We start from the raw sequence: 15,055 nt of genomic DNA, 5'->3' as shown, positions 1-15,055 counted from the left end.
GTGAAGAGGAACTCAAAAGCCTCTTGATGAAAGTGAAAGAGGAGAGTGAAAAAGTTGGCTTAAAGCTCAACATTCAGAAAACGAAGATCATGGCATCTGGTCCCATCACTTCATGGGAAATAGATGGGGAAACAGTGGAAACAGTGTCAGACTTAATTTTTAGGGGCTCCAAAATTACTGCAGATGGTGATTGCAGCCATGAAATTAAAAGACGCTTACTCCTGGGAAGGAAAGTTATGACCAACCTAGAGAGCATATTCAAAAGCAGAAACATTACTTTGCTTACTCCTGGGAAGGAAAGTTATGACCAACCTAGAGAGCATATTCAAAAGCAGAGACATTACTTTGCCAAGGTCCATCTAGTCAAGGCTATGTTTTTTCCAGTAGTCATGTACGGATGTGAGAGTTGGACTGTGAAGAAAGCTGAGCACCAAAGAATTGATGCTTTTGAACTGTGGTGTTGGAGAAGACTCTTGAGAGCTCCTTGGACTGCAAGGAGATCCAACCAGTCCATTCTAAAGGAGAACACAGTCCTGGGTGTTCTTTGGAAGGAATCATGCTGAAGCTGAAACTCTAGTACTTTGGCCACCTCATGTGAAGAACTGACTCATTGGAAAAGACTCTGATGCTGGGAGGGATTGAGGGCAGGAGGAGAAGGGGATGACAGAGGATGAGATAGCTGGATGGCATCACCGACTCAATGGACATGAGTCTGAGTGAACTCCAGGAGTTGGTGATGGACAGGGAGGCCTGGAGTGCTGCAATTCACAGGGTTGCAAAGAGTCAGACACAATTGAGCAACTAAACTGAACTGAACTGAATGGTCTAGTGGTTTTCCCTACTTTCTTCAATTTAAGTTTGAATTTGGCAATAAGGAGTTCATGATCTGAGCCAGTCAGCTCCCAATCTTGTTTTTGCTGACTGTATAGAGCTCCTCCATCTTTGGCACAAAGAATATAACCAATCTGATTTCAGTATTGGCCATCTGGTGATGTCCACATGTAGAGTCTTCTCTTATGTTGTTGGAAGAGGGTGTTTGCTATGATCAGTGTGTTCTCTTGGCAAAACTCTGTTAGCCTTTGCTCTGCTTCATTTTGCACTCCAAGGCCAAATTTGCTTGTTACTACAGGTATCTTTTGACTTCCTACTTTTGCATTTCAGTCTCCTATAATGAAAAGGACATCTTTTGGGGGTGTTAGTTCTACACTCAGCCTTACTTATTCATACACAAGATAGAGAAAATCTTACTTCTTGGATGAAAAAAAAAAAGCACTGGTTGTTTTTTTTTCATCCAAGGAAGTAAATAAAATTTAAGAGATGAGCTGTGGTGGATTTCATGATCAAATATGGTGCTGGAGAAATACTTTGCTTAAAAAGATAGATGAGGTGAGAAATCAGCAACATTCACATATAGGCATGTGATCCTCCTGGGGCAAAGGTGTGCAGTATTCATCAATTTTTAAAGCAGTTTGTGGCCCCCCAAAAAGAGTAAGAACTACTTCTGATAGAGAAGGTATTTCTGCATTTGGCTAAAAGTTAGAATAGATGATCTCAATGCCTTCCCTAAAACTTGTCAACTTAAATACAAAACTAAAGGTCTACAGGAAAAGCAGGGGCCTGCTCCATCAGGTTCTAAGAACAGCACATAGTCAGGGACAGTCCAATCAGAAATAGATCAAGTGGCTGATGAGAAAGTCTCACACAGATGTCTGCCCCAGATCTCCACACTGAACACTACCCATCCTTAGACACTGTCCTGGTTTTTGCTATTAAATCCAGAAAACTGGTTTCTAAGGAGAGAAAACTAGTTTCATTCCTATTTACACTGACTTGCTAGTTTGACATAAATAAAGGGTTAACCATAAAATGCTGACAGAGAAAATAAAAATGCAAAAACAGATGATACGAAGGAGAGAAGGTAAGCTCTCCTTCTATACTATTGTGACCAGGTCAGCACAATATGGAATTCAAGTCATCAAATGCTGAAGAAAGACAGCACCTACCTGGGTTATCATGATAACATCTCTCAAGTACTTACCTGGGCCAAGACACTTTCCATCTCTGATTTCTTCTCAGCAGAACACTTCTTATCAGACATCAATTTCTGTAAATGAGCTGCAAGAATAGTGTTGTACATGTCAATTTCAATCAGTGGGAAAAAAGGACAATGTACTTTTGAGTTTCAACACTGGACAGGTGAAAAACTGAACCCAAGGATAATATTCTTAATTTATATGAATCCTATGGCTGATTTTACAGAGACAGTCATGATACTCTCTTGATTCTTTCGGTGACTTAGAATTTCTAATTATCTGTATATATGTGTGTATATATTTCTTTTTTTTTCAATAAAGGACTTGTTCTATATACTAAGATCTGTGCACTTTATTCTTTGTATATTATGTCCCAAGAAAAAAAATGTAAAAACTTGAGAGAAAAGTTTAATCCAAACCCTTTGCTTTGATCTATCCTACTTGAAAAGGTGTTTACTTGAGATGAAAAGCCATACCTTTCAACAGATGGTCAGCACGGAAACACTCTCCATTTTTTAAATCTTTCACCATGAAGTCAGCAAATTTGTCTACATGGCCAGAAGTCCTAAGTTAATACCAAGTCAATTAGTCATTTTCATACAGCTTAACACATAAATTTTACCTTTTAAGACAATCTGCCATCTATATATTTATCCATAGCTTACATCTGTGTATCTGACAGATGAAAACTCCCATATCCATTATGGAATATCCCATGGTAGATAAAAATGTATGCCAAAGAAAATTCTTCCTTAAATCTATTCCTACCTGCTTCCCAAGTTCTCCCTTCCCTTAGGAAAAAAAATATTAGCTAGATTATACTTTTTCACAAATTGTCAAGGTCTGTGCTACTTTTCAGGATCAGTTACTCCATGCCTATTCCATTATTATTAGTGATCCAAGCAAAAGCCAAAACCATGGGGAATTTGACTAGCCAAGAATCTGCGAGAACTCAGTATAGACACTGAACCTTAAAGAAAGAGTTTTCTGCCGCTGAAACCTGTAGGGACACTGGTATTATCGCTACGTGGCTCCTATTAGTGGAGCAAGCAGCTAAGAATAGGTTGTCCTGATCTTTTAGATCTATCATCAAGAATTTCAACTTACTTTAATTGCCTGAAATTATTGAGAGAGAGCTTAAAGTATGCAAAAGGCTCCTCTGGTGACTCAGATGGTAAAGAATCTGCCTGCAATGCTGGAGACCTGGGTTCGATCATTGGGCTGGGAAGATGCCATGGAGAAGGGAATGGCTAACCACTCCAGTATTCTTACCTGGAGAATTCCATGGACAGAGGAGCCTAGCAAACTACAGTCCATGGGGTTGCAAAGAGTCAGACACGACTGAGAGACTAACACTTTCACTTTAAAGTATACAAAAAGTGAAAATTAGCTCTTTAACAAGCAATATTAAATGAAATGATGAAAAATAGTAACAATTCCTCTTTCAGTTTCATATCTGAGAAATGCTGACCTGCTTTCAACAATGTTGGTAGGAACAATCTAAATTTCGGCATTGAAACGTCAATACACATAGTAGTATTTAATTTAAAATATGTACATAGTTTTGCCCAGAACTTCTATGAATTTATACTAAAGAAATCACCAGGATATACAAAAAATTCATCTATTAGGATGTTCAACACAATCAAAACTCAGAAACTAAAACTTAAACGCCTATACTAATGCACCAGCTAAGTAAATTATGCCACATCTGTAACACAGAATAGTATTCTGTCATTAAAAATACTCTTGAAGCTTATTGATATAATGTTCACCTATATTAGGTGAAAGAAAGCATTGTGCTACTACTAAACGCCACACTATGCTACTTCTAAACTTAAAAAGAAAGGATAAATACAACATTTTAAACTGGCTATCTGTTGGCAATGAGTATATATTTTGTTTTTATTTTTCAGATTTTCACAATGAACATGGGAATTTTTTTTAATAAAAAAGTTACTTAGGTATATAAATTAAAGAATTTCAGCCTTCAAAGTAGAAATCTTACTTTAAAACTGGCTCAGGGGTAAGCATGGTACAATCAATCTCCAGGATCTGTTCCTCTTGGATAAAATGCTGCCTCCAGGTCTGAATAATATTGTTTTTTAAAGCACATCCAACTGGGCCAAAATCATAAAGACCACTCACACCTGCAAAATGAGAGGAAAACGTACTCTGCCTTATCACTCTGAACAAATCAAAGCAAGAAGACATCAGAAAGCCAAAAGACTCACATATTCCCAAAACAGGTATTCAAGCCAACATTTCAAATCCCCCAATACTAAAGAGTCTTATTTCCAACTAGCCAACAGATGTTTAAACTGAAAACGTCTTACTCTATTTACTATTTCTGTATGTGAAAGCTGAAATTTCAAGTAGGATTAGAAAAACCTAAAAACAAAAAGAAGTTCCTCCTTATGCAAGAAACAAAATGAAAAAGCAGATTATAGTTTTCTGCCATAGAAATGAGAAAATAACTTGCTGCATCAGTGGAATAACAATGATGCCCAATACCCCATTCTCCAATTTATTCTTGGTATTTGAGCCACTATTTAAACCTCAAGAAATAAAACATTTAGAGATCTGCTGGGACTAAAAATCAAATCAAGTTTCGGTGGCAAAGTATTGAAAGTTTAATACTGCTGCAATGATCTCCATTACTTATGAAAATATCAGTGAATTATATTTGTCTATATAAATTCATGTAGTGTTCAGAGGGATGTAGAAATTTATCTGCATAGCTAAGAAGAATGTTTTCACCTGGCAGTTGCCATAATGAGTAACATAGGAACTAGGGTTTATCACTGCCCTGTGGGGAACAGCACAGTGCAGCTGGCCAGTGCTACAGATGGCCGTCTACTACTCCCAAGTATCCACTGGGATTTTAAGAAGAGTCTGATATGTACATGGACATACCAAACACTTAATATCTGCCTACCCCTCCAATTCCCCAGGTCCTAATGGGAAAAAAGCCGTCTTCAGGAATGAGGGTAGAAGGAAATAAGAACTGGTATCATACCAAATGAATGACTAAACAAATAAATGCAAGATATCTATCCTCTGCTTTGCATGACCTGATACAACGAGATATCCATTGGCAAGTTGTGCTTTTCATTTAGGAACCATATTAAAGCCACTAACAACACATTTTTTCATTCATTAATCCCCTACCTCCATAAATAGCAAAAGCTTGATCATAGAAAAACCTCCTCTTCAGAGTATCTTCCATTTTTGCTCTGTCTACAACATCATCTTTGGGCTGTAATGCTAGCTCCTGTAAGAGATTTTTAAAGAGAAAATATGTGACTGAAGGAGTGAGTGGGAATTTCAGTTTACACACCTAAATTTACTTTATTCCTCAGAATTCAATATAAAATTTATCAGACAAGATTTTCATACCCTTAAAACAATAGAAACCTTGGGGGTTTTTCCCTCTGAGTTACAGAAAAGATACCTTTATTTAACTATTTAGGAAAATGTATGACTATTTCCAAGATTATAAAACTAAGCTTACTTAGATGTAGATACTAATAAGCAGTATTTTAGAGTATTTTTTAGAGGATCACTGTAGCGAAATAGTGACTTAAAACTCCAAATGAGGGATTCTCTGGCTTCCCAGTGGTTAGGACTGGACACTTTCACTGCTGGGGCTGAGTTCAACCCCTGGCTGGGGAACTAAGATGCCACAAGCTGTGCAGCTTGGCCAAAAAAAGAAAAAACTCCAAACGATTTCAGTTTAGTGTTGTGAGATAATATGAAAGGTTTGTGAGCAGGTATCAGATGAATAAAACTTTTCCTTAAAAGAAGAGATTTTAAAACAGCATAACCATTATTTGTAAATATAAAAGAATTCCTCAAGAAGAACACAATTGCCTTCTAGGGAAATTAATGGAACACAACCAGTCTAGGGTTTTTGTCTGGTGGGAGAAGGAGTAGGTTAGGGTGAGGAAAAGTTTTGTAGAAAAGCTGACATTTTGAATTACACATTGAAAGGAAGGAGTCCACCAAGTAGAGGAGGAGGAGAAGGCATTCTGGATAAACAGAGATAGAGCAACTTTTAGATTTTTTTCTAGGTCTCTCCCACCCACAGAGACTAAGTAAAGATGAGCAATTCTATATCTACTTACGTTCCTTTCCAAGGATCCAAGACTCACCTTTGCTTCCAGAATCCTCTTTCGGGCTTTGAGCTCACTTACAGCCTTGTCTATATCTACTTGGGGTGCTTTATCTTCTTTGAGTTTTCGTACGAGATCTCCCTAGCCAACAAAGAGAATCTGTAGTCATGATTGGTTTCAGAAGTAGTTAGAAATGTGCTTTTCAGCAGGTCTTTTAAACAATATCTGTGTGAGAATGAGGAAATTCAAAGGTTTATTATGTAAAAGGTCATTATGAATACTGTAGGTCTCTGCTCTCAGCATGTATAATCTAAACATATAGACAGGTACATAAATAACTACTCTTGCACTGTGATTATTACTGGTTTGTTTTCTTTGTAGGGAGGAGATGCACAGAGGGGAGAAAAGCACTGATCAAAAAGTAAAAACCCTGCTGGTATCTACCGGGTAAGAATCTGCCTTGCAGTTCAGGGGGATGAGGGCTTGATTCCTGGTCGGAAAACTAAGATCCCACATGCCGCAGGGCAACTAAGACCACATGCTACAATTAGGCAGTATGCACTCTGCAGCTAGAGAAAGCCTGCTCCCTGCAACAGAGATCCAGCACAGTAAAAAAAAAAAAAGTAAAGAGCAATATAAGCGCTGAGAACTCAGAAGAACCAATGAGACTACCATCTCCTTGAATCTCTTTTCTTCTTGCATACAAAAAAAAAGAGACTGTTTTAGTTTTCTGCTTACTTCTCTGCCCATTTGTTCTCAGTCACTTACCTTCCTCTGCCCTTTACTGTTGCATTTTTTTCCTTGCTAATTTCTTTAGACTACTTTATTCACCTCCAACAACCTACCAGCCGTACACTAATTTTCTTACAGTAACGTGGTAGAATAAGTAATCTGAGAGAACAAACAAAACATTACCACATGGTCTAGGAAATTTCAAGATGAGAAATTAAAAGGTATCAAATTAATAGAGCCCTGGGGGGCCCAACAGAAGCAACTGCTCTCTAAAGTAGACCTTCCACAGGCCTTTCAGGATTTCCAGTTTAAGGTTACCAAAGTAAGAACTCAGCTCAAAATTTTAAAATCCATGAGGAAGAAAGACACCATGAATGAGACTTGGCAAAAACAACAAATAATGAAATTAGATCCTTTAAAAGTATTAGAATGACCAAACATACTTTTTAAATGCTTAAGATGTTTAAAGTAAGATAAAAAGAGGAATCAAAAACATGAATAAAGAATAAGAGACTATCAAAAACAATCAGGGGACTTGAAAAAGAAACACATAGAACATTAGGAAATAAATCACTGAAATTAAAAACTCACTGGACAGTTTAAACAGCAGATCAGAGAGCTGAAGAGAGAATTAGTGACTTAGAAAAGAAATTACCCCTGGATAATTTTCATTCCATGGGATGGAACAGGAAGACAAAGTTGAAAATACAGATAATCAAACACAGAAAAGAGATTGGAAATGGGATACATGTGCTCCTTATTCCCCTCCTGTCAGGAAGCATTTAACAGGCGGCTTCCTGCGTGCTGTTTAGCATCTGTCAAGAATCCTCAAAAAAAAAAAAAAAAGAATCCTCTGTCCCTTATTAATTCCTGAATATTCAGGAATTAAGTGGAGTAGCAAACTATCCCAGGGGCTTAGGAATGCATGCATTGCCTTCCTTAGTTTTTCCATACGGTGATGAGTAACTATTTACTAACCCCTTCCGTTTTACGAGCCACATGGTTAAAGTGATTATTTACAACCCTCTCTCTTTCATATGGATGACCTTCTGTTTCCTTGATAACTTCTAAGTTTTGATTTTATCTCTGCTGAAAATAGCTACCTTGTAAGACAGTATAAATACCCACACAATGTTGAATAAAACACCTTTGCTCCATCAGAGCTTGGGTCCCCATGTCTTTCCTTCTTTCCTCCTCTCTCTTTCAGGCTAATTCTCTGGAGCACAGGGACCCGTTGTGCTCATTCTCCTGCCCAGGCTTCTAAGACCCTCTTGAGAAGGCGCACTGTGCCTTCACCCCCTCGAGAGGGCGCCAGGTGCCTTCATGAGCGACGCAAGCCCTGTATCAAGGACTTTATTGGTTTTCTGTGTAAACCAAGGAATATCAGCCTCTTTCTCTCTCTCTTTTACTTTCTTATCGTCGACTCCGGACCACCAGGTTCTGGTCCATTAAAGGACCTCAACAAGTGGCGTCCAAACAGGAGCCTGGTGCACTTGGCAAATTCGGACAAACTGACCCCAAGGGCCTACTGAGACTGGTAAGTACTAAGAGATGGGTAATATGGCTGGAAAGCCCCATCACTTTTCTACTTTACTTCAGCACTTATTTAAAGTTCAGGGACTTTCAGTTTCACATCAGTGAACAGAGGCTTGCCTTCAGACAGTGGATGAATGTAACCCTTGGTTCCCTGATGAAGGTAGTTTTGAATTAGAACAACATAAAATATTTCAGAATTTTCCTACAAGCCCTGCCCCAGTTGCTCCAAGCGCTCCTCCCCTGCCAGCAGGCACGAATCCCAAAGTCTCTCCTTTGCTAGAACCTAATGATTCTGGCAACGACTCCCCTAAGACACCTTTTGACATTCAAACCGACAGCACCTTTCTGAATAACAATAATCGACCTACTCACTCTCCTTCACGATAGAGGCTCTCTGAATTGCTGGCTTTACAATCACAGGTCTCTGAAGCTGATGGTTTCTCTGCCTTTCCAGTTTTTAGAAATCCTGATGCTCAAGGGCAAATAATACCTCATTATGAGGGTATTAACCTTTTTCACATGCAACAAATAAAAAAAGCTATAACTATGTATGGCCCACATTCATCTTTTACTAAAGCACTTCTAAATTCTATAACATCCTCTATTGGAGATTTTACTCCCCATGATTGGCGAACTTTCATAACAGCTTTCCTTAAACCAGGAGAAATTCAAATTATGATGTCATCTCAGATTTTATGACAATTTAAAAAGGGGGATAAAATTGCTCAATTACTTCTTTTACCTTACTTTTCTATTAATTCCTCTAATGATGTATGGACAGGTGGATTCGGCAGTACAGATCAAAAACAGTCCTTTTGGGCATCATTAGTATCTGAATTTGCCCAACCGACTATAAATGTCAAAATTAATGGTAAAAGATTTTCTGGTCTCCTCGACACTGGGTCTGATAGTACTATTATTTCCAAACATTTATGGCCCAAATTGTGGCCTGTACAAAAAATTTCTTGCCAAATTGCAGAGATTTCTCAAACCGAAGTACAAGAGGTTCATCAGAGTACTCAGATTTATCCCTGTGAGAGACCAGAAGGCCAACCTGCAGCACTAAGACCTAATGTGATAGACACACCCCTTTAACCTGATAGGAAGGGACTTCCTTATGCGACGGCAAACTCAGATGTGCATTCCACATTCTTCCTAGGGGCCACTGCTCATTTAACAAACAATACAATTATTAGAATAACTTGGAAGAATGACGAGCCTATTTGGACAGGGCAGTGGCCCCTCACCAAAGAGAAATTACAGGCAGCTAAGGAACTTAGATACACAACTAGAATTACAGCACATTGAGGAATCTTGTTCTCCTTGGAACTCTCCTATTTTTGTTATTAAAAAAAAAAAAAATCTAACAAATGGTGTCTCCTAACAGACCTTAAAAAAGTTAATGCATCTATGAAACCTATGGGTGCATTACAACCAGGAATCCCATCACCTACCACTATTCCTCAAAAGTGGCATATTATTATTGCTGATTTACAACTGCTTTTTTAATATACCTTTACACCCTTTAGACAGAGAGAGATTTGCTTTTTCTCCCTTATCCTAATCATACTGGACCCCATAAACGGTACCAATGGACTGTACTGCCACAGGGATGATGAATTCTCCCACCACATGTCAGTACTACGTAGCCAACGCCCTTGAGCCTGTGAGAAAGCAATTTCCTAACTTTCTTGTTATTCACTATATGGACGATATATTGTTTTCGGCTCCATCTATCTTAGAAACTCAACACATGTTTGATATAGCTCAACTATGCTTAAAAACCTCTGGATTAATCATTGTCCCTGAAAAAATTCAAACCTCTACACCTTACCATTACTTGGGGTTTGTTCTTAATAGACAACATATTACTCCCCAACTAACTCAGATCCGTACTGATAAATGATCAACCTTAAATGATTTTCAAAAGCTCTTAGGTGATATAAATTGGATTAGACCTTCTTTAGACATTGCTAATTATCAACTGAATAACCTATTTAATACTTTAAAAGGAGATCCTGATTTAAATAGCCCTCGTTCACTTTCTCAAGAGGCATGAAAGGAACTCTATTTGGTGCAAAATAAATTACAAAAACAATTTCTTACTCGCATCAAACTAGATTTACCACTAGAATTATTTGTACTCCCCTCTCCTCATTCTCCCACAGGACTTCTTGCCCAACAAGAACACCCAGTAGAAAGGATCTATACCCGTTTTAGGGGAATAAAGTCACGTACACCCTACCTTAATTTAATTGCTCTAATCATTATCAATGGAAGAAATAGGACTAAAACTCTAATTGGCTCTGATCCTCATAAAGTTGTAATATCTATCAATAAATCTCAATTTGAGAACACATTAAAAACTTCTACCGATTTCCAAATAGCTTTTCTGGAATATTTTGGAGAAATTTCATTTCATTATCCTTCTGGTAAGCTGTGGAATTTCTTCAAAAATACTGAATTTATTATTTCTCGCATTATCAGCTCACAGCCTATACCATAGGCTAAGGTTTTTTATATAGATGGGACTAAAAACGCCAAAGCTTCGTTCTGGTCTCTTAAGGAATATAAAGTCTTTTATACTAAATTTCATTCTGCTCAACAAAATAAATTATACACTCTTATTCAACTTATTTGCCTACATCCCTACCCCATTAATATAGTCTCTGGCTCTATATATTCAGTTTTTGTATTAAAAAACATAGAAACCTCCACCATAAACTCCAATCAACCTATTATTCAACATGTCTTTTTTGAACTACAATCTGTTGTTAGAAACCGCAATTCTCCCATTTATATTACACATACTTGAGCACATTCTTTCCCTCCCGGTCCCATGACTTATAGTAATGAGCAAGCTGGTAAACTGGTTTCCTTTGGTACTCCAGAAGAACAGCATGCTCTGTTGCATAACAATGCTGGTTCCCTACACCAGCTATGGAAAATCGCATACTGCCAGGCTAAAGAAATTATTAGTAATTGCTCTACTTGCAGACCCCTACATCTTCAACTCAACCCGTCGCACAAGGTATTAATCCTCGCAGTTTGCAACCTAATGAACTATGGCAAATGGATGCAACTCATTGCCCTGAACTTTCTCCATCTTCTTTCTTGCATGTCTGTATCGACACTAATTTTCCTTTTATTTGGGCCACACCTCGTGGCAGTGAGGCTACAAAACATGTTATAACTCACTTATTAACTTGTTTTGCTGTAATGGGAACTCCTAGTTCTACAAAAACAGACAATGGCCCTGCCTATATTTCTAGACACTTTAAACAATTTTTACAATCTTTTTCTATCAAACATATTACAGGTATTCATTATAATCCACAGGCACAAGGCATAGTCGAAAGAGCACATCACACACTAAAGTTACAAATAAAAAAATTAAAAAGGGGGAATACACAGGAACACCACTGTCTTCCTTATCTAAAGCAGACTTTACTAGATTCCAACATAAGATATTTTCTAAACCTATAACTATTGTTAATACAGCTTTGTTTTAAATTTTTTAAACTTACCACAGGGAGACATTTTAACGAGGGCAGAAAAGCATTTCAAGGAATTGAAGAACACTTCTCTTCCTCTGTCCATCTGGTACCAAGACGGGTTAACGAAACAATGGAAATCTGGGAAATTAATCTTACAGGGAAAGGGGTATGCTTGTATTTCCCCAGATGGATCTAACAAACTCACATGGCTTCCTCTTTGGAAGATTCGACCCAAGGGGGACCCTGGCCTTCAAAATGGAGACGGGACAACCCCAGGAGGAAGAAATTCCAATATGGGCCACGGTGGCTCTAAAGATCTCTAGGAAGTACCGCCCTCAGTGGCATCACCCTTATGATCTCCCCACTTGGGGACAAATAAAACCCTTACTAATCAAGCTAAAAATCTGGTTTCTCAACAGAGAATGAACCTGAGTCCTGAATACGTTCTCCTGAGAATTCTCAGTCTCCTGACCTGTGCCTCCCCTGCTTGAACCAGATTAACTAATCAGACTTAACTGGGCTTACTTACTCAACCCCCCTTTATTGCAGGTCATAAAATGGACGGAGAAGACCGATCCTGTCAGACTCCACCCATATGCCTCCTCCCTGGAACGTGAAAGGGCCCTCACACCTTGGGGAGGAGGGAAAACTAATTAACATTTCTTTAAGCTATGAAGTCCTTCCCCTGTGACCTGGGCCCAGGAAAATTATGCATAAACGTCAGCCAACAAACTTGGGCTTTCGTCCTGCCTCCAAAAGAAGACTTTCAGACGTTGCCTGGATCATTTACTGCCCTTTCTTTGTCTGTGAACCATGTTTATACTACTGAGACTTTAGGGAAAGAGTCAGGGAAAGAACAAAGAACATTATGCAAAGGGTTTACATATAAGAACTTTACATATACTCCTGTTCATTGGGACAAACGTCAAGCCAAATCAGGAAAATTAATGTTTGTGGCTAATCATACAACTGTTGCTTGGTGACCCCATGGTATGTGGTTATCTAACTGCTCAGAAGAGGTTAACAGCATGGTGTATGACTGTTACACAAGTGACATGGAAGGTCACCGATACTACGATGGAACATTACCACGACAAAGGACTTCTTGGGTGGCTTGACGGTGGATCAGCCCCACCTCGTCCTAGGATCGTCCTCGATAAACAGAGCGGGCCTGAACATGGGACATGTGGAAACTTGCTGTGAGCACCGAAGAACTTGGAACTTAGACCGCACATTTCACAGGCACCAGTCGTGGTCATAGTAACTATTTCTTTCTCTAGAATCAGTCATATTTTACACAGGCCTGTGTCTCACTTCCTTTTGTTATAGCCATAGGAAATTTACAATAAGACTTTAGTTCTGTAACTTATATTAATTGCAAACTATATACTTGTCTTAACTCCTCTATCCCTTTAAGAAATGGTTCCCTTTTGATTCTTCGATCTCGACCTAATTTGTGGTTACCAGTAAATCTCCAGCGACCCTGGGAAGAAGGTCCCGTGGCTGGACTTGCTTCCAGATTACTTCAATTTTGTGTTACTCCTGTTCATTTTAATCACAGTGCCTACAACTGAGAACAAATCAAATTTCATTTACAAAACATACATGATAATGCCTCTCTGAATGTACAATCACTGCAAAAGGAAATCTTTGAAACTTTTTCTAAACGTCTCCCCTCCTCCACTAATTTGGAAACGTTAGCTGAACAACTAGCCGATCAATTATCTGGGCTAGACCCACGAAAATGGTTTCAAAGTATTACCCACAGCATTGGGTCTGGAACTGTAACTTTGGTGACTGTCTTGATAATTATATTTGTTGTTTATTATAGCCTTTCTATAAGGTTGGTTAATACTAAACAACGGAGAAGGCAATGGCACCCCACTCCAGTACTCTTGCCTGGAAAGTCCCATGGACGGAGGAGCCTGGTGGACTGCAGTCCATGGGGTCGCTAAGAGTGACTGAGCGACTTCACTTTCACTCTTCACTTTCATGCACGGAGAAGGAAATGGCAACCCACTCCAGTGTTCTTGTCTTGAGAATCCCATGGACGGGGGAGCCTGGTGGGCTACTGTCTATGGGGTCACACAGAGTCGGACACAACTGAAGTGACTTAGCAGCAGCAGCAGCCATACTAAACAAACTCAATTGGTCAGGACCTTTTTTACAAATATAATAAAATAGGGGGAACTGTCAGGAAGCATTTAACAGGAGGCTTCCTGCGTGCTGCTTTGCATCTGTCAAGAATCCTCCGTCCCTTATTAATTCCTGAATATTCAGGAATTAAGTGGAGTAGCAAACTATCCCAGGGGCTTAGGAATGCATGCATTGCCTTCCTTAGTTTCTCCATACGGTGATGAGTAACTATTTACTAACCCCTTCCGTTTTACGAGCCACATGGTTAAAGTGATTATTTACAACCCTCTCTCTTTCATATGGATGACCTCATGTTTCCTTGATAACTTCTAAGTTTCGATTTTATCTCTGCTGAAAATAGCTACCTTGTAAGACAGTATAAATACCCACACAATGTTGAATAAAACACCTTTGCTCCATCAGAGCTTGGGTCCCCATGTCTTTCCTTCTTTCCTCCTCTCTCTCTCTTTCAGGCTAATTCTCTGGAGCACAGGGACCCGTTGTGCTCATTCTCCTGCCCAGGCTTCTAAGACCCTCTTGAGAAGGCACACTGTGCCTTCACCCCCTCGAGAGGGCGCCAGGTGCCTTCATGAGCGACGCAAGCCCTGTATCAAGGACTTTATTGGTTTTCTGTGTAAACCAAGGAATATCAGCCTCTTTCTATTTTACTTTCTTATCGTTGACTCCGGACCACCAGGTTCTGGTCCATTAAAGGACCTCAACACCCTCTGTACTTTCAAACTGATTCCTCCTTTCTCTTTCTAAAACCCCAAGTCCTTTGAGGGGCCTACCATCATCCTTTCCCCATTGTGGATCTTTTCCCGAGCTCCTGCCTACTTCCCCCATTCAGTGAACAGAACCCACTCTCCTGTAATTCATGCTATTTCACAATGTCCCAGTTAAGAGGCGAAAAAGCTGTTTAAAATTATCTGAACTAAGAATCTAACTCTGCTTATAAATGAGAAGTATTTCCCCAGTTTTAACATACATTGAATTTTCCAGGGAT

General features: G+C 39.1%; 1 protein-coding gene across 1 annotated transcript in view; it reads right to left on the bottom strand.

Moving 5' to 3' along the window:
• The window catches only part of GARS (glycyl-tRNA synthetase), a 72,130-nt gene that overhangs the window by 51,427 nt on the left and 5,648 nt on the right, over nucleotides 1–15,055 (bottom strand). The window contains exons 2-6 of the mRNA XM_018047109.1: nucleotides 6,188–6,289; nucleotides 5,205–5,307; nucleotides 4,042–4,183; nucleotides 2,510–2,598; nucleotides 2,039–2,115 (exon numbers count right to left, since the gene is read on the bottom strand). Coding sequence (XP_017902598.1) covers nucleotides 2,039–2,115; nucleotides 2,510–2,598; nucleotides 4,042–4,183; nucleotides 5,205–5,307; nucleotides 6,188–6,289 — 513 coding nt within the window. The remainder of the gene's footprint in view (nucleotides 1–2,038; nucleotides 2,116–2,509; nucleotides 2,599–4,041; nucleotides 4,184–5,204; nucleotides 5,308–6,187; nucleotides 6,290–15,055) is intronic.

This window comes from Capra hircus, chromosome 4 (genome assembly GCF_001704415.2).
Source record: "Capra hircus breed San Clemente chromosome 4, ASM170441v1, whole genome shotgun sequence".
Classification (NCBI taxonomy): Eukaryota; Metazoa; Chordata; class Mammalia; order Artiodactyla; family Bovidae; genus Capra; species Capra hircus.
Note: the sequence above shows the minus strand (reverse complement) of the source record. Positions and strands in the feature narration are given on the sequence as shown.